This window comes from Poecile atricapillus, chromosome 1, assembly GCF_030490865.1.
Source record: "Poecile atricapillus isolate bPoeAtr1 chromosome 1, bPoeAtr1.hap1, whole genome shotgun sequence".
NCBI classification, from domain to species: Eukaryota; Metazoa; Chordata; class Aves; order Passeriformes; family Paridae; genus Poecile; species Poecile atricapillus.
In genome coordinates, this window is record NC_081249.1 from 56,285,608 (window position 1) to 56,305,988 (window position 20,381).

Consider the following 20,381-nt stretch of genomic DNA (forward strand, 5'->3'; position numbering starts at 1 on the left):
TTCATACAAAACCTGTAGCCTGTTACTAGCAAAAATAAGTGGTCTACGAGGCTACGTGTGCTGAACAAGACTATAGAGGACTTCAGACAGCTACAGGCAGATTTTTAATATGAGGAGCTTTTTCTGTGTTCAAAAGTACTTGGTTGTGTGGCAGACGCTCTCTTCTCCGCTTGGTGCTGTTGAGATAATTCCTGGGAGATTTTATTCAGTCTACTTTTGCAAAGTGGGCTGGGCACCTTAGCTGGCATCAAAATTTTTGTTATTGTAGTGCTGGCATTTGGAAATAAGAGAATTGTATTATTTATGTTTATCTTTTGGTTGTTGTAGTTTCCTTTGCTGGGGTTAGCACACTTCTTTGTTTACCTAGTGTAGAGTGATGCTTTGGCAGTAACACACATAGAGTGACTCTTAGGAAAAAGTACTTGCACAGAAACAGACTTCAAGAGTAATACAGAGTTTTTGTTTGAATTTGAAGAAAATAATTGAAAAGTTAACAAAGTTGTATTTTCCCCTAAGTTTTTAAAATACTATAGACATATGTACAGAAGCAAATTGTATAAAATGAAGGACATAACAGGGAGAAGTATCATAAGAATTGTTCTGACAGGCACTACAAAGATGAGAAATCCACTATGGCAGTTAAACGCTCAAATTGTTATCAATTTAGCAGCTTTATAAGAAGAGAAGAATAACCAAGGGTTGTTTCTTATTTATAACTTCAAAGAAGCCCCAAATCAGGAAGGTCTTTCTCCAGGAAACATAATTTATTTAAGGTGAAACAGTCAATGTTGTGGTATTTTTAGCTATATTCCTGTTTATCTGAATTCTTTAACTGAATTGCTACTAATGCAATGCCAATACCTTTCTGAAAGAAAACACACCATAGGTATATTCTTTGATATGTAAGGTTATTTATTTTTACTCATCAGATGATGATCTAATTGCTCTCACTGTAAATATTATGGAGAAAGGACAGGAACAGGTTTTTATTGCCTTGCCAAGTCTGTTAAACACTTTGCTAACAAAAAGTCAGACTTATGGTGACGCAGCAGGGAAAACAAAAGGAAACATTACTTCAACAGAATTTAATATGACATAATTTTTGAGCCATAGAAAATTTTTTAAAAACAAACTTTTAAACATCAAATTCAATATTATTTAATACTGGTAGAATTTTTTATTTTGTTTACTTAGCATGCTGTTTTCTACTTTTTTCTGAATCCTTTTGATATTTTGCACTTGTTTCAATTTTTGAAGTTCAGACTTCGGTTGGAGCATTCTTGCCTGTTTCTTGGGCCTTTTGAACACCTTTCATTGATTCATGAAATAGGACTTTGCTTTGCAAAGCCATTTATTTATACTGGCTATTTATTCATGTTACTTTTTTTGCATTACTCATTAATTTTGTTCTCAGCTATACAAAATATATATTTCTACTGTAGAAAAAGTCAAGCTTGGCAATCTGTGGTTGTCCAGATCTTCCTAAAAATGGCCTTTTAAATGTCAATATAACTTCGGCCATCTTAGTTTTCTTCAGTGTCAAGATACATTTCAGTACAAACTTGGACGAAATAGCAAGTAAAGTTATTTTAAAGTTATATAAAAGATTTTCTTTAAAGCTTTGAATGTTTGAAGTGTGAATGCTCTTTTGTTACTTGTCATTTTTGCTTGGTTCTCTGACTTCTTCTGCCACTCTTGAGCTGTTTTGTCTCTGTTTTACTTTGCAGTCTCCTTTCACATGCCAATATGACAGTGTTGCTATTTATCTTGCTTTGTTTTCTTTGGGCACTCCTTTACAGCATGGTCTTTTACTGACCCTACAGGTTCTGTTGTTGTCTTCCTTCTTTTGTTATCTTTGAGGAATTAGATGTTTTAATCATAGATGCTTTTTGTAAGTTGTCCTTCAAAGTGCTCTGTCTCTTTTAATATGTTTTCATGTTTGATTGGTTAGCTTTGATTCCTCTCCTCCTCCACTTGTGTTGTACTATTTTGTTTAGGTGTTGCAACTTGATTATTGTCTAACACTGAAGTAAGTTACAGAAGTCTGTCTTAACACTTACACAGTTGATTTGAATAATCACTTTGAGTCCTGTGTGCAGTATTGTGTGCCACAGTATAGGAAGGACATAAGACTGTTACAATGTGTCCAAAGGAGGGCAATGAGGATGATGAAGGTCCTTGAGGGGAGGTCATATGAGGAGCAGCTGAGGTCACTTTGGTCTGTTCAGCCTGGAGGAGGCTGAGGGGAGACCTCATTGCAATTTCCTTGTGAGGGGAAGAGGAGGGGCAGACACTGATCTCTTCTCTGTGGCCAGTGACAGGACCCAAGGGAATGGCCTGAAGCTGTGTCAGGGGATATTTAAGTTAGATATTAGAACTGGGTATCAATTTTTCTCCGAGGGTGGTTGGGCACTGCAGCAGCTCCCCAGGGAAGGGGTCACAGCACTAAGCCTGTCTGAGTTCAAGAAGCATTTGGACAATGCTCTCAGGCACAAGGTGTGATTCTTTGGACTTCCCTGTGCAAGGCTGGGAGTTGGACTTGAGGGTCCTTTTGAATCCCTTCCCACTCAGGACATTCTTTCATATATAAATCATATATATAAATATATATAAATACAAATTATGTGATTTTATGTATTTAATTTAGTGTGATTTTCCTGATTTATATCAATAAAATAAAAGCAATAGTTTTCTTTTTTATTATTATGCAAATCCAAATATTTGCATGTACTGAATTTCATAGAAGTTCTGAGGGAATAGAAATTAATTTCAGCTCTTCCTTCATGTTAGAAGAAGGAGCAAAGCTCGTTCCTTCCTTCTATTACTGTTTTGAAGTTATTGTTGATCCAAGGTATGTAGAATGACAGAGTAATTTAAGAATAGATGCCGTTGTGGCAGCTTCTATCCAGGAGAGGTGTTGGATGGATTAGTACAGTGGTTCCAACCATGGTATCCTCCCTTGAGCATTCTTGTTCTTTCAGACATCTCCAGATCCAAAAGATGTCCCCAACTCCTATTGCAGAGTTGTGGGACCCTTGAGGTTTTATTTTTAAGTGACTCCAAGTACCATAATTTATGGGATTGGGTGGAGAATGCCTCATGGTTAATTGGGTCATTCTAACGTGTGATCCGTAACAACCTGCTGTAGCTCACAGTCTACTTGACTTGATTTTCTCAGCAGGTTCACAGCTCTCACATTAACTGTTTGTTTACATTTGTTACATCTCTGTTCTCATAACAAAGCTGTTCTCTTCTAGTGCTAGCTAGTAAGTTCATCTACACAGACTAACGCTGCAGTCAAACAAGCCTAAATGATGCCAATTGCCATTCACCTCCATAATAGTTCAGCTGAAATAATGTATAGAGCTACTCTCATGCTTACGTACTTTGTAGTAGGATAAAGGTAGGATAATGGCTGTGGTCTGTGCTGTTATGTAATATTAGCATGTTCCTTTGGAAAAGTCTCACAGTCTGTATCAATGTAGGTTGTACATCTGGTTGTTCTTATGACCATATGTAAATTCAGAACTTAGAATTATGCATACTTTGAAGATGACTGGGATAGCATCTTTCCAGTATCACCTTTTGCATATGGCATAATGCATCATCATTTTTTGATTAGAAAAGGCTTTACAGCAAAGTGTTTGAACCACATTGCTTTAATTGTTTACATAGTATGTAGGGTCCAAATAGAATTCTAGTGGTCTGATGCTTTTAAAAAGCCCTTAAAATGCTGGAATTACTTGAATAGCATATTTTTTTTGTAAATTGAAGCAAAACTTGCAAAGATGGTAAAAAAAGGAAATAATGGCTGTTTACATCTGAATTAGAGATAAATTGCCAGTAAATTGCCATTGTTCTAAAGGCTTGTGAATCTGGACAGTGAATTTCTGCTGCTTCTGGCTATGGGTTTTCAAGATAAGTATCTTGATTTTTCAGAAGAGGGGTTACTCACTAGTTGGCCTGATTCTTTCTTTTGAGTTGAAGGAGTGATTTCCATGAAGTACTCTATAATGCTCAGTATGTTTAAAGAATGACCATTTCAAAAAGAAGTGGAAAACACCCCATTCTATTCTTCAGGCTCAGTTTAATTTAAACAGCATTTAAAAAAACTATATATGTTTCACTCTACACAGACGGTATATATCCCTAACTTCTTATATATATGTATAGATAAATATGTATTTGCAATGATTTTAACATGTTGATTTTTATGCTTTATCTGCTAAAGTTCATTGGCTGAAGGAACTTGATATTTGTATAAAATGACAAAATTCAATGGAGTGAGAAAATATTTAATTTTTATGGAAATTTGTGATCTAGAGTTTGATATTTATAGCTCATGTGGCTGATCAGGAATTTAAGTAGCTTAGTTACAAGATTACAGTAGTTTTATACTTAGAAATGATGTAATGCCTAATTATTAGTTCATTGTATCTTTGTGATGCATATTAGAATCTAAGAAATAAGATAGGTTATTATTTACTGTATTACAGGTAGCTTGCATGCAGCTCATCAATGCTCTCGTTACATCTCCTGATGACTTGGATTTTAGGCTTCACATCAGAAATGAATTTATGCGCAGTGGATTGAAAGAGATATTGCCAGTAAGCATCTTGTCATCTCTCTTTGCATTACTATTTAATTTTTTTAATTATTTGAGCCTTAGAAGGTGAATGGGAGAATACGTTCTGATAAATTATTCTCAAAGGCATTTTATTAAGTTTGGGAAAGAGCAGTCAGATAAAAGAATCAACCTTAAAATAAAAATGAAAAGGTAAAATGTGCTCTCTGAATTTTATAATGATTCCTCAGCATTTTATGGCTTTGCTTAAGAACATGTGACACACTGCTGTGCAAAAATTTTAAGCCAGCCTAAAGTTATGTTTACCTTTTGAATGTTTAACTTAACTTACGTGTTCTTGTAATTTTTAACTTTTAAATAACATAGACTTCGGGAATTTATTAAAAAGATACATTTATTTACATATGGAGATGCTAATTTTGCAAGCCTTTGTACTGTTTCTTTGCAGCAACTACAATGTATAAAGAATGAAGCACTAGATATTCAGCTGAAAGTGTTCAATGAGCATAAAGAAGAAGACATGATTGAATTCTCTCATCGTTTAGAAGATATTAGATCTGAACTAGAATATCCTTTTGAGGGGCTATATGGTCTTTGTTTGTGTCAGAAATAGTGTGGCCAGCAAGAGCAGGACACTGATTTGGGCACTGGTGGGGCTGGACCTTGAATTCTGTGCTCACTTGTGGGCAGCTCACCCACAAGAAGTGCATGGAGGGGCTGGAGCATGTCCAGAGAAGGGTCTGGAGCACAAGTCCTATGAGGAGCAGCTGAGAGAACTGTGGTTATTCAGGAGAAGGATGCTCAGGGGAGGGCCTTGTTGCTCTCAGTGACTACCTGGAACGAGGTTATAGTGAGGCGGGGTCACTTCTCCCAAGTAACAACTGACTGAATGAGAGGAAAGGGCCTCAAGGTGTGCTGTGTGAGGTTTAGATTGGATAATAGGAAAAATTTCTTAGAGAGAGGGTTGTCAAGCACTGGGATAGGCTCCCCAGGGAAGTGGTGGAGTCCCCATGTCTGGAGATATTTAAAAGATTTGTAGATGGGGCATGTAGCGGCATGTCTGAATGGTGGACTTGGCAGTGCTTGGCTAATAGTTGGACTTGATCATCTTAGAGGTCTATTCCTACATAAATGATTGCATGATATCAGAAGGACAAACATGAACAAAATAAAGCATATAATGAATATTTTTCTGCTGCAATTTCTGTTTAAAGAAATTACCAGTAAACATTTGACTGAACTTTTTTGATTCTTTGGTATTATTCTGCTTAACACTTTCACTGAAGCAAATGATGTTTACAACATGGTGTGGAATACAGTTAAGGACACTAGCGCTGAAGGATATTTTCTTTCTATTCTCCAACATCTTTTGCTGATAAGAAATGATTATTTTATACGGTATGTTTAATGCTGTGTTAAATGTTAATAATGTATTTTTTTTTTTATTCAGTTATTAATAGGATATTTTTTCCATAAGTTTAATGGTAGGTTTAATGGTAGGTTAATGGTAGGTTTCTTTCTATGTGGATTGTAATTTGTGAGCTCATGTTTGAAAGAATAAACTTGGAATCAATAATGCCATCTGTATGTTTTAGTCTCTTCTGCTTAGTGTATAATTTTATTCTATAAATACAGAAAACTATTTTTATTAAGAGCTGAGCCTTATTGATTGCAAGTATAAGTGATCAGGAGAGATGTCTTATCAGTTATAAATCATAGTATAATTTTTGTGGTGTATTCGAGTCAAAGGACAAAACCAAGTATGCAAAGAAGTACGCTTTATGCAGAAATCTGAATATATGCCTAATTTAGAGTAACTTTTGGGTAGGAATTGAGTATTTGCAGTATGCATTATAGGTCAGTGTAGACATGTTTCTGTCTCCTGGAACATTCGTCAGATAAATTACAGGGAAACACTTAATAAAACTTTAAGTGTTTCAAGCTGACAAATACTTTCCTTCCAAAAGTCTTGTGTTGTCTTTGAGGAAGCACTGGAGGAGCAAGGTATGAACTGAGCAGGGGCCATCTGTTTTCTGCACAACATTCTGCATAACCTTGCGTTTCAGGCAAGGTCTAGCACAGACGTACGTTTAAAGGTGAAGGGTACTTGCCTGCTATGGGTACATCTGTTCTAGACCTCTTCCACCTGAAAAGGTTTGAATTCACAGCTTGTGTGTTCTGGGCAAGTGACCCAGCTGTCATACCCCCTGGCATTTTAGAACAAGGTGTTTTTCATTCCTTTTACTGAAGCAGGGCTGCAATGCACTTGTAGTTAGAAAAGTCACAAAACTTGTTGAATCATGCAGACGGAAGAGCCTTCTCTTTAGTGAGAGGAAGCAGGAGGTGGTCTTTCCTTTCTAAATTTCTATAGGGATGGAGATGTAGAATTTATAATACAAGAAATATTTATCTTTAGGGCAATTGTTTTTTCAGGCTTTTGGTAAACTCTTTTTGTGTAATAAGCTGCCAAACATAATTTCTCTTTGAAACCTCTACTTTTTTATGGAAACAAATCAGCCCAAAGCCTTTGACCGTATTTACTTACTGTTCATAGATGAGATTTTAAGTATAGATTGGTAAATAAATATGCTGTAAAATAGCTCATCTTTGTCTTTAGTCCACAGTATTTCAAATTAATTGAAGAGTGTGTGTCACAGATAGTGTTACATCGAAGTGGAACAGACCCAGATTTCACGTATCGTAAGAGATTAGATATAAATTTCAGCCACTTACTAGGTAAGTTCTATGTTTGGAAATGATTACAGCATCATACTTATATGTATGTATGTATATATATATACATATATATATATACACATTTACATACACATATATATATTTACATATACATACACACATACATATATAACTGAATAAGTGATTAAGAATCTTGTCTTCCCTGCCTATGCGTAAGTGTGCTTGATTTTTTTCAAGATGTCTGTGTTGATAAAGCAAGATTAGAAGAATGTGAAGAGAGGGCTTCTGAACTTTCCAGAAAAGTAAGTAATTTTTACATCATGTGATCATAAGATGGACACAGGATTACTTAATAGATTAATGAATGGCGTAACTGAACTGTGGCATAGTTTTTAACTTGAACTTAATATTAGTTCTGTGTTAAAGTGGGAATTTGGATGCTCCTTGTAGACTAGGAAGCCAAGTGGGGTAAAGTAGTTAACCTTAATTAAGAAGCTTTCTACCATTTAAGTTTTCATGTACAACTCTTCCAAAAACCAACGGAATACTTTATTTCAACAGTTATCAGTTTCCCTAACAAAATAAACAGTGGGAGCATAAAAAATAGACTCCTTCATAGACTGTAATTACTGTACACACATGGCTTTTAAGCTATGCTGTGTAATTTAGTATACATTAAGTCTTTATGCCATTTCGTATAGTAAAGACCTGTAGTGGTAATACAGATGATTCTTCCCTCAGCATGGAAATTGGAATAGCAGACATGTGTCCTTGGTATTGTTATCACATGAGTTTTAAGAAGCACAAAAGGAAAAGTTGGAATTTAAAGAAACCATGCAGAACTGACTGGTACCAACAATTTTCTTTTTTTTTTCTCTTTTCTTAGTTTGAAAAAGATTTTGTAGTTCATCAGGAGACCCAGGCCCTGCTGCAAAAAAAAGAGGAGAGAATCAGTGAACTTGAAACCGAATTGCAAGCTTTTAAATTGCAGGTAAAAAGACAGTATTAATGAATGCATGAAAAAATGTTTTTGAAAGGAACTTCCATTTCCTTTTGCTTTGGATTCTGATAGTACAGTTGAGGGTTTTTTCAAAGAATCTTTGTCATCAATTATTATTGAATGTTAGTTTCCTTTATTTCTGTTTTATACAAATAATTGTAATGTGACATTAGTTAGCTGTGAGTTCCCAGATAATCCTTTTATGCCTGAGCTCAGTTAATTTAACTACTTTCTTAAGTTTCATTTGGGTTTTTCTTTCAGAGTCATAGATTTCCAAAGTAATTAACCACATAGAGTAGTAAGTCTTATGCTTTTAGATTAGCATTCATCATTGTGATCTATATTCCTCCACAGGAAATTGCTGCTTATTATACAGTTTGCTATACTGAGGCCTTACCATGGATATCCAGCAGTGAAAAAAATAACCTGTGGCTGGATAAGAACATTTTCTGAAAATTTTTCAATTTTCAAGAAGAAATAGATATTTTAAAATGTGATGGAGAGGAATAGTTCAGATTTTTTGAGAGTAATACTTGAATTATAACTATTTCAACTCTTAAATCTATGTAAGGAGACTGTGTAATCAAATGATTTTTCTTATGTCTTATTTCTGACAATAAGAAGCACAGTCTAAAATGGCTAAAGAAGAAAACATCAGAAAGACATGCTTATAGGTGTTTATTTTAATAATTCTGAGAAATTTTTTTAATATTTATTGGTTTCTTTAATTTTCTTTGTGAGGAAAATTAATTTAGTTCTGCTTTGGTCTATTTAGAAATGTCGTTCTTATTCATGTTTCTGGTCAAAATTAATTCTTGAAGTCAAAGACAAACATTTAACAAAAGCAATTGCTTTTCTAAATTCTAAAAAACTAAATAAAGTAAAAGTGGGGCATCATTCTTTAAGAAAGTATTTTTCTGTACTTTGAAAACATAAATACTTTTTGTAAGTGAAATTGGTTTCCTCCCTATTTTACTTTTTCTGTTATTTACTGCTTTAAATATAACTTTTTTTTACATGCAGACAGAGAGCATAACGTGTGATTCTGCTCAGTAATTTTCATACCATAAATTATCCCACTGTTGTTAATGGGATACATGAAAAGTTCTGTAAATGTCAGGTAATTGATTACTGCAACTTAGTACTTTTTAAATCTGTCTAAAGACGAAACTTAGGCTTCCATCAGTTGCTACTTAGCATGCTGACTTCCACCTCTAATGACTGTTTTTAACTCTGGTCTCATTCCTTTGCTCTCTTCTTGCATTTGGTATGTATTCATGTATTTCTTTCATTTCTGGAGCCCAACTGTTCAGTGTCTATTTGTCAGTGTAAACAAAGATTATTTTCAGAAATTCAAAACACTATCATGCTGTTGTGCATGCATTTATTTGTATTTATTGATATTCAGCTGTTTCCTTTTGGAAATTTTAAATCTTTTGCCTATTGTATTTCCCTTTATTTTCTACAATTATCTGTTTCAGCTCATAATTAGTTGGAAAGGTAATTAGTGCTATCACCAGTAGTTAAATATTTCTTATTTATTCTTTTGTTGTTTTTGTCAGATACTTCCTTATTCATGTTTGTAGGCCTATGATAGAAATTTTTCAAATAGTAGAAGTAATTTTATTAGACTTGCTGAAATCCTATTCCTGTTTTGATACATTATAGATGTCATTTCTATATGAAATAAGAAGCTGGTGTCTAAGGAAGCTTTGTTTTGGAAGGATATTTTTTCATTATTCCTCCATGTTTTCAATTGTGTAGAATGAGAATGCTCCTACATAGGAAGATACCTGTTTTTCAGCAGAATTATTTATCTTCAGATTTTGATGTTACATTCTTGGAATGTTTCTCTGTCATCTGTAAGATGAAAACAACAGAGACTAGGATGTTATTTTTTTTTAAAGTTGAGCTAAACCATGGTAGTCTAGATAAGATCTCAGGATATCTATCATACCCTTCCTAGCTCATGGTCCAGTGAAAAACAAGAAGTGGGAAACACCATTTCAGTTTGTCATTTTTGTTGTGCAGCCCTGGGTCTAAATGTCCGCTTCAAATATTGACACTTCCGATTGTGAAATCAAAAGCATGTTGGGCTTGTTATCATTCTTATTTAACTGTTCTATACAAGACAAATGGCATTGACTTTCAACTGGCTTTCTGGATTTAATATATAAACTACGATTGTTATAGCATTTTGTTGATTAAACTGTGAAACTGAGTAAGAATATTTTCCTTATCAGTATGGCTCGGTGCCACCTGGTTTTGTGCCATCAACTCATGGAGATGCATCTGTTGTTCCACTGGAAGGTGCAGGACCACATCAATTTCCACCCCCTCCTCCTCCACCGCTGCCTTCTAATGGAGCAATTCCACCACCACCACCTCCCCCTCCTCCTCCACCACTTCTGAATAGCTTGGGAGCTCCTCTGGGTTTTGGTGGTGCTCCTCCACCACCACCTCTACCAGGCCTGCCTGGAATACAGTGGTCCCCACCTTCATGTGCTTTGCCATTTGGAATGAAGCCTAAAAAAGAATTTAAACCTGAGGTTACTATGAAAAGACTCAACTGGTCTAAGGTAATGTTGATTAATGACAAATACTTGATGTAAAATCTGGCACTGATCTTTGGGAAAATAGATTGTCAGAAGTAAGACTAGATAAGCAACTTATACATTAGTTGAAATTATGTGAGATAGGAATACTTTCTGTTTTCAGCTTTTCATTGTTTTCTGAAAAGTGTGTTTCATTAACCCGTGAATCATTTGGGCAAGTATCTGTTGACTTTATGAGATGCCTGAAAAAGTCAGTTCTGGTCTAGAATAAAACAACCTGGATAGCAGGATGCTTCTTATGCTTCCTGGGGCCTATTATGCCTTGTTTTTCAGCAGACATGTTATGTTAGATCAGTCACTGCACTACACTGGTAGCTATACAGTTTCCAAACAAGTGTCTTGAATCTATCTAGCCTGGACTGGAAAGAAGGAGTGCAGTTATCTCCATTTGTCAGTAGTATAAATATACTTACATAAATTTAATGGCTGACAAAATATAGACTCAATTTGAGGTTTGGTTGGTTTTGGTTTTGTTTTGTTCTCCTTCACCATTGTGACAGGATTAAGTATACCAGTCTACTGAGTTTGGAAACTATGATTATTTAGACCAAAGTAAATCAGTAAAGATATTTTCACAATTAATGAATTAATCAAAGCTTCATTCTGGAAAGTAAGATACTTAGTATCTAGTTAAACCAACTATGTTCAGAGATTATTTGAAGTTTGCAAAGCTAATTCACTCCTTTTAGATCTTGGATAACAGAGTGTGTTGTCTGCATTGTTAGAATAGTTTTTTTCCAAACCCACTTATTTTAGGGTTTATTATTTTTAATGAGTAATATATTAACAATTCTAAATATGAGTTGTGTACTAAAAGTTCACGTTTTACAGAGCTCTTAAATATTTAATGTGCTTTAGGCTTTACAGAGTACAGTTTCTGCATAGTGTCAAAATAATTAGTAACATTTTGTTTTGTCTCTTGCTTGTAGATCAGGCCTCAGGAGATGACAGAATCCTGTTTTTGGGTTAAGGCAGAAGAAGACAAATATGAGAATGCTGACATGCTTTGCAAATTGGAACTTACATTTTGTTGTCAAAAAAGGGGTAAGTAGGTGATGGATTTAATTTCCAGCTTTTGGAGATACCTTTAACATTCTTGGGACTTAAATGTATGAAAAAAACCCTCAGAATATAACATTGTTTGTAAGTGGGATGTATGAAGAAAAATATCTGAAAATCCTAGACTGCTTACAGCAGTAATATTGAACTATTTTACTTAAGCATGGCAAAAATTGTGTGACCTGTAGAAAAACCTCACAGAAAAAAACTCCAATAAATTCTTCTGGATAATGCAGATTTTCTTTATCACATTTAAAAAAAAATATTAATAAAATTTTATCAGAATACCTTCATAAATTACTGAAATCTAATCTGGAGCTCAGAAGGTAATACATTTACCCTCAGAATTGATATGATAATTGATGCATATTGGATCCACGATGGACGATTGTCTTTCAGTGATTTTTCTTTTTTACTTCCTGATAAACCTGTAGGAACATAGATCTCCTTTGATATTTGCTTTGATTCTTTAGCTTTTAAAGCACTGTGAAAGAACAAAATATTTGAAAGTATTCCTGGTTTTAAAACTCTTCTCTTTTCTGTGGAAGTAAGTTGTTAGCCATAGTTTAGGTTATTCTGTCTCAGAAATAAAATGCCTGTTACTTCCTGACTCATTTGTTTTCTCCCTCCTTTTTTTGGTATCAGAGATGTAGTACTTTAGAGCAGCCAGAGGGCTGTAATGTTTAATTTCTTTGCAAATTGAACAGGGGTTATTGTATTTTTAATTTGCTTAAAACATTCCATTTTGATATTTTTATTGATAAAATGGCATGGCATTCTCAAATTTCTCCTTTTTTTGGGGTATGCTTTGGTGTGAATTATCCAATTTCTTTTTTTACCATTATCAGGAACTTTATTCCACTCCTGTCAAAGCATGATTTTTATGCCCTAGTAGTGTTTCTACTGATTTAAGTATTATAGCTTGTTGCTGCTGATACTTAATAATATTAAGAATGTTGTACAAAGATAAAAAGGCAAGAAAACCTCACCACAGACATGTTAGCTTGAATCTATTAAAATAAGTCTAGAAGCTAATTATGGTGCCTTTATAATGTTAGGAGAATTCCCAAGAATGTTCCCTGAATTAATAGGTTGGAAGTTTTAAAAGCCACTGGAGGAAATAGTTTCCTATGTGTAATTAAACAGTAAAATTTGGGAGACAAGATGATGTTTAGGCCAAACATGTTAATGGCTCAGAAGAGGATTGTGAGTCTCCACAGACAACATGAGCATTAGAGTTAACAAGATTAACATCCCTCAATATTGAACTGAATGGACTGAATACATTGTTTTGGCAAAACCCAATAGAAGAGAGTTACTGGATCTACAGCTGAAAAGTCAGTGAAGTACACTTGTATACCAAATGTGTGTGTGTGTGTGTGTGTGTGTGTGTGTGTGTGTACGTGTACACCAATTTAAAGACTATAGTCTCCAGGAACAAATTTTTTATTTTTTTCTTTTACTGGTGAGGCTTACTGCTTAATCTTTTTTATTTTTAAGTTTTGAAATTTCTCTCATCCCACATGGGTGATATAAGTGTACCATCATTTTAATTTTTCAAAGGAAGTGGAGACACTAACAATTTTATTTAGAACAGCAAGTAGGTGTTTAAAGGGCAACATGGAGCTAAATTTAATTTTTGTTCAAGTGAGTGGTTAACAGAACTTTAAATGCAAGCTTAAGTGTGTTAGTAGGCAGGACCAGATCTCAAGGTCTCTTGTTGATAGCATGAATTTCCTACAGAGTACAACAAAGCAATTGCTTCTGTTATCATGACCATGGAGAGAGGGGATACTTCTTCGTAGTTTATACTTAATTTACTGATTATATCAAAACTTACCAAAGAAATTAGAGACATAGAGTTTTCTTCACAATCTTGAGGAGATTTAACACCAGGCTCTCTAAAGTAGAATCAGCAAGCTATTCACTACACTCAAATTGGGAACAGTCCTTGACTATTTCTAAAGCTTTATATCTAAAACCAGAAAGATGAGAAATTGAAAATTATTCCATAGCCAAATGATGGCATGCAAAGAAGGAGCTGTTTTCCACTCTGCTAAAGGGTCTGCTTATGCAGACTCTTTTCATTAAAATCTTTGCTTAAGAAGAGATATCTGGTAGAGGAAGCAAGGAATGTTCAATGAAGCTTTAAGTGAATTTTATTATCATTAAGTAAAATCAAATTGAAGTACTCAAATATTCCGTTGGTGCATTTTACCAGCTAATATGCCAAAAGTATATCAGTGCTGATCTAGAAAAGGAAGTCTTATGTCTATGTAAATAATCCTCTGAGGAATTTTCACTAGGGAAAAAAACAAAGAACAGTATAGAATAGATTTGAAGATTCAGCAGATGTTTGTATAGGAGTTATAAAATATGTTGATCCTGAAGGGGCATTGAAGCAATTGAAAAACTGAAGATGTTATGGAGGTATGAAAGAAATACTATTGCAAGAACAAAGAAGTGAAAGAGGGCCTAGCTTAAGACTGTAGGAAACCTTTGTTGAGTTTATCCAGAGATACTTCAGAGACATGAACCATGGATGAAACCCCTGAAGGTCATCTGAAAGTCCAACAGCTTTTTGTTAAGGGACCAGTCTAATTCATGTTGCTCAGAACTTCCTTCAGCTGAGTTTGAGGTATTTCTCAAGATGGAGATAGAGGGATGGACAACCTGTTCCCATATTTGTCATTGTGGTGAATATTTTTTTCATAGTATCTTTTGGGATATCTTTTGTTGAAACTTGTGCCTATTTCTTCTTGCTTGTTGTGCATCTACAAGAATTCTGGTTTCCTCTTATTTCCAGCCTTCTCTCAAGTCATTTGAGACAACAGTAAGTTTTCCCTTGTCCTTTATTATCCTTCTCAAGACTGACAACTTTTTCAGCTTTTCTGTCTGTATCTTTATGTTTCAGCCCTCTAATAATATTGATGATTTTGTGTTATACTCATTCCAAAGTACCTGTATTTTTTTGGGGCTGGAGAAATCCATACAAAATACTCTAGATGCTTCTCCCTGAGAGTGGAGATGTATCTCCTTGAGAAGGGGAGTAGAGGGAAGTAACCACTTCTTTGACTTGCTGCTGGCAGCACTCTTCGTACTTTACTGGAGGAAATGTTTTCACTGTGCTGCTTGCTGATGGTGATAATGGAAAGTCCACATAGACTATGGATGATTAAGGTATTTTCTTTTGCATGTTATAAGGCCGATTTTGTCACTTTTCAAAAGCTGAATCATTTTGTGAAAGCAACATGTTTTAACTTTGGGATGATCACTGAGAAATATCAAAGCATCAGTTGTTGATGATATTCTGGTAGCAACTTACTGAAGATGAAATGTGATTTTTCTTTCATTGATTTAGAATTTAGTCAAGGGCATAATGGCAAACCAACAACTTTGTCATAAAAACCTGAGCGAGAGGGCTCCATGTGTGTCAGTGCATGAGTGTGTGCTTTAAGGGCGTTGTTCCTGTCCATGTCGTGGTGCTATCCCTAATTGATACAATGAACCCATAACCTGTGAGATGTCACTAGATTGTCATTGTGGTTGCCCTTGTTGTACATTTGTTTTGGCCATTAGTTTTGGTTGTGTGGTGGTTACCTGAGTAAGAGTTGGTTTTGTGTACCTCTGACAGCTCCATGACTACTCACTGTCTGGGGGGAAAGAAAAGTAACTGACAAGTTTTGTAAATTAGGTGATGAATGTGAATGGTTTGCATGGGTGATCTTTGGTCATCTGGTATATTTTAAAGAAAAAAAGGATTGGTATGAAGGGTGGTTAGAAGAGACATGAAAGAGAAGGAAATGAAATATCAAGAGTTTAAGAATTACCAATAAAGGTTATCCTCATGATCTCAGATCAATGAAGAAAATCTGTGTAAAGCCTTTCCAGCAACAATGTTTTTAAATGAATCTCTTACTAAAATTTTTGGAAACTGATTAACTGAATATATGACTTAAAGTTAATTGATATGTGAAATACTGAATGGCAGAGCTGGAGTTTACATATGCTTTTCTATTATTTAATCCTAAAAGATAAGATAACAAACACGAATTCTCATTATTGAATGTCCACTGCTTTGTAATGCACTAAAAGCCCGATGGAAGAACAATCACCGGTCTGTAAAGCTAACATGCTACTAACTTTGCTGGAATTATTAAATATACAGGCAGGGGAGTGACACTTTGCATAAAAAATAGCATGAGCTCTAGAATCATGAAAATCTTGTGTGGTAAAAAAACTCCTGTTCAAAACCGTGTGAATGGAAATTCCTTCTAATAATATTATATTGTATTATTGGCTCTTGGATCTCAACATGTATATGATGAGAAAATATTACGATTAGAGAAACTGAATATTTTGTGATAATAAAGTGGGCAATTTAACTATATCCAAGACTTGATTAAGCTTTGTATTGTAATACAGAAAAATTGCCAGCAGCTAAAACTGTGGGATAAAAAAACTGCGTGTGTCTTGATAGGGAAGTTCAAGATAGTATTGCAAGAAAAAAATTAGTATTAAAAATGTAAAAGTGTGCAGATAACAGGAAAACTCATTCAATGTATCTAGATAAATATAAACAGGATGTTCTTCACATAGTCATTTTGAATCTTGAATTTCTTGCAAAGGACCTTTCAGCTAATTTTTAAATAGCTATCTAAGGAATTTTTGGGGCCACTTGGAGACAACTTCAAAAGTTCAGTAGGTTCAAAGAACATTGGAAAAATTCAGGATAAATGGTCCAAAAGAAATAGGAAGGGTTATGTTTTCAGGAAGGAACTTTCTCTTTTGCTAAGTGACGAGAATGGATTATATATAAGATGTGGTAAAGCTGGCATAATGTCTTTTCTAGATAACTCTTATTGCAGTTCTTACTTTTTAATCATTGATATGAGTGCCAGGTTGCTTAGAGTAGATTCAAACTGCTATTTTTTTAAGACTTACAATACTGAAATAAGGTAAATTTTAAGGCAGAAACACTGTGTTTGTGCAGTTACTTTGAAGAGTACTGGTGTGGAGAAGATTATAGCAGTGAGTTGCTAAAGTCTGTGAGTAAGTGTAATTAATGTAGTGAGACTGTAGTGGTTAGGCATAATGTGGGATATGTGTTCAGCATAACAAGAGAGAACCAGCTACATATTGCTTAAAGTAATCCCTTGGGTTCTTGAAGTGGTTTGCCAAGGTGACTCTTAAGATTTAGGAGTCTAGAGTACACAAGAAAGCAACCTCTAACCAAAAAAGAAATCTTAAAGCATTTCAGTCCAAAATGACAATTTGGACATCTCACATATGCAAAATATAAGGAAGCTAGTAGTTCCATGAAATACCCTACCAATAAGTTTATTTGACTTGATCCAGAGATTCTTATGTTTAAAGTGATAAAGTCCAAATGAGGATTAGAAATTGCACATCAAACATACAAGAAATCACTTGTAAATTCTTCATTCTTTTTAGCAATATACAGAGAACTGCAGCTAATGGGAGATGGCATGAAAAAATTAGAACTGTTCTCTTCTTTCTTTTCTAGATATCAAAGGGAATTAATCTAGTAAACTCGAGAGGGAAAGATTGCATGATCTTTCGCTATTTTTTTTTTTTATCAACTAGGACAGATTTTCATCCTAATCTTATTGGAAATGGCAGTGTCTGATCCCATCACACCAGAGCTCCTGCCAGACTTGATTATTCAGAAATAAAGCACTTCTGTGGGAGTACTATCTCTGTTGGCACTTGACTTGAAAAGGTCAATATAGTTCTAATTTTTTTTTCTCCCCGTATACTCTAAGAAAAATTAAGACCTAAGGTGCTATAGTGCCAGTTAAGTCTCAAATATTTTAAATCAGAAAAGAGAGTAAATGCTACTGAGAAGATCAAATTAGCAATATAAATCAGTTTAGTGCTGTGTTTAACACACCACAGCATACAGGGCATAAGCAAGAGAACATGTTGTCTTCCATCTGAAAGATTAGGTTGAGCCCACTAACCTCGTATTTTCCTCCTTCTCCAGAGGATTTATCAGAAGTAGCTCCAAACTGTATTTCTTGTGCAATCTTATTGTTACAAACCTGTAAGACTGTCAACAATATAGTTTAGTAACTTCTGCTATAATACAGCACTGAGTAACCTGAATTACCTTTTAATGTAACTGTACAAGTAGAAGTAAATAAAACCTGCTATGCATTTGTTTGGCTGGCCTTTCAGTATCATCCTAACTATCCTGAAAGCACAATTATTCAAAAAGATTTGTGCATATAAAATAAAATAAGGAAAAATCATTCCTTTCTGAAGAAGCAGGAGTAAGTTATGAGCATTTGCAAGGAACAGCAACTAAAGCATTGAAATGTCAGTGATATCTTGCATCTTAAGTGTATGATCTTCACGTGGAGAGTGGATGGTATATTTAGTGTTGTTTGGTAGTAACTAGATTAGTTGTTTACATTCTTAGCAAATAGAATGAAATCTGCTCCTATCTGTTTTAAATATTTGTACCAAAGGATATTTGTTATGTAGAGATTGATGTATAAGGATCAATGAGTGAATATACTTCTGTGGTGCATTAAGCTTGGCTGGCTGCCAAATGCCCACCCAACTGCTCTCTGATGAAATAGAAAAGTTTGTGTGTTGAATTAAAAGCAGGGAGATTACTTACCAATTACTGTCACAGCAAAACAGACCCCATTTATGGAAAATTAAATCAACTTAATTTAGTTTTTCTGATGTCCTGTCATAGATAGGAGACACATTCAGTTGTTCAGACTGTTAAATGTATTTAAAGAGGTGGGATGTGAATAACTCCTAAAACCTGACTTTGCTATCCAGATAACTCCATGAATGTGTGGCAAAGAAAAAATAGAAAACCTGAAAAAAAAAAATAGCATAGAAGTGGTTAAAATAGCCTGACAATAGCATTTTTTTTGTTTGTTTGTTTGTTTGATTTTTTTGGTATCTAAAATTGTGACATCTTTTCCCCTTTATTCTCCTTTTTTGACAACTTCTTAGTATTAATTCTCCCTTGAATTAATTAATGATTAAATGACTGTGTCATCAGTGCCCTAATCTATGTCAGAATCATGAGTAACATCAGTTCATTCTTCTGGTAGGACTGTAGAAGACAGTGTCAGCAGATGTTGTAAACTTTTATTAGATAAGGTACTTTGATTTGTATTTTCAGTTAGGAACTACTTTGTCAGATAGTGAACAGATATTATTGAAGAATTAGTTGCAACATTTGTAAGTATCTTCACAGTATAAACTCTACCTTAATTTTAATTTATTTTAGCTTTTTTCTTTCTTTTTAACAGAGTTGTAGTATGTGCTGTTATTACATGACTGTTTCTTACCTTCCATACACAGACAATTTTTACTCTCTGTAAAACTGAGTTGAATGCTTGCCTTTTCTCCTCAGTGAAGTACCTGGACAGAGTAGTTCCTTTAATTCACCTTTACCTTTTTCTTTCGAACAACTGATTCTTTTTTTTTTTTCTTAATAGTTGATTTCCTCATGAAATACAATATCAATCTGCAGTCACTTCATGTTTGATGAAAATATGACAGTATATTCAGGGTAACAAAAGCACTCCACTCCCATTTCCAAACAATGTGGTAAGAAAAGCCTTGGAAGGCTTCATGTTTTAGAAGCAATAAAAGTGTTCCTTTATTGATTTCTACTAGAAAATGTTTCCATGGTGTGAACAAGTAAGATCTTAGAGGAGGTAGATATTATTTTCATGTATCCAGAGATCAAAAATAGTCTACTCAATTTCATAAGGCCTAAACTATAAATACCAACAGAATAGAAAAACAAGTTTGGAATTTAAAATGCAAGTTATGGAAACTCATCCCAGTGCCCCTGCTCAGTCTAATAATTTTGTTTATTTAATGGAAAATACTCACTTTGAGAAATTCAATATAATTGTCACTATACTGGCAAGGATTCTGCATGAATTAATTTGCTAATGTTTGTATCACACAGGAGGTATAAAACTCTACACCTGGTACAAACCTATTTTCATGGGTTTTTACCTCCTATTTGTTTCTCCTACATGTTTATTCACTAAGTGCTTTTGATGAATTTCCAATCTAATGTTCCAAGCATTTATATCTGACTAAAGGTAACGCTATATTTGAGTGTAATAAAATCGTCATTACAGTGCTGCTTTTATTGCAGCCTTTTTTCTTTGTGAACTGAGAAAAATAATTTACATGTAAGATATGTTTAACAAACCTTATTTGGCAAACCTTCAAAGTCACTGCTGATGAAAATTATTAGCATTTAAATTTCCATGAGCACTAGATTTTGTCCTTTAGAAAGTCTGTCATTTAGTTTTTCAGCAAATGGCTTGTTTCAGAAGAAATTAATTTCAAGGACAATTCATTTTGAAAAACAAGCAAAAAAAACCTAAGAAGATTACGTGTTAATGGGGCA

General features: G+C 34.4%; 1 protein-coding gene across 1 annotated transcript in view; it reads left to right on the plus strand.

Moving 5' to 3' along the window:
- The window catches only part of DIAPH3 (diaphanous related formin 3), a 217,716-nt gene that overhangs the window by 40,265 nt on the left and 157,070 nt on the right, over window positions 1-20,381 (plus strand). Inside the window, exons 10-17 of the mRNA XM_058829342.1 lie at window positions 4,497-4,607; window positions 5,034-5,152; window positions 5,867-5,983; window positions 7,203-7,321; window positions 7,520-7,584; window positions 8,169-8,273; window positions 10,526-10,861; window positions 11,827-11,941. Of these exons, the coding sequence (XP_058685325.1) occupies window positions 4,497-4,607; window positions 5,034-5,152; window positions 5,867-5,983; window positions 7,203-7,321; window positions 7,520-7,584; window positions 8,169-8,273; window positions 10,526-10,861; window positions 11,827-11,941 (1,087 nt within the window). The remainder of the gene's footprint in view (window positions 1-4,496; window positions 4,608-5,033; window positions 5,153-5,866; window positions 5,984-7,202; window positions 7,322-7,519; window positions 7,585-8,168; window positions 8,274-10,525; window positions 10,862-11,826; window positions 11,942-20,381) is intronic.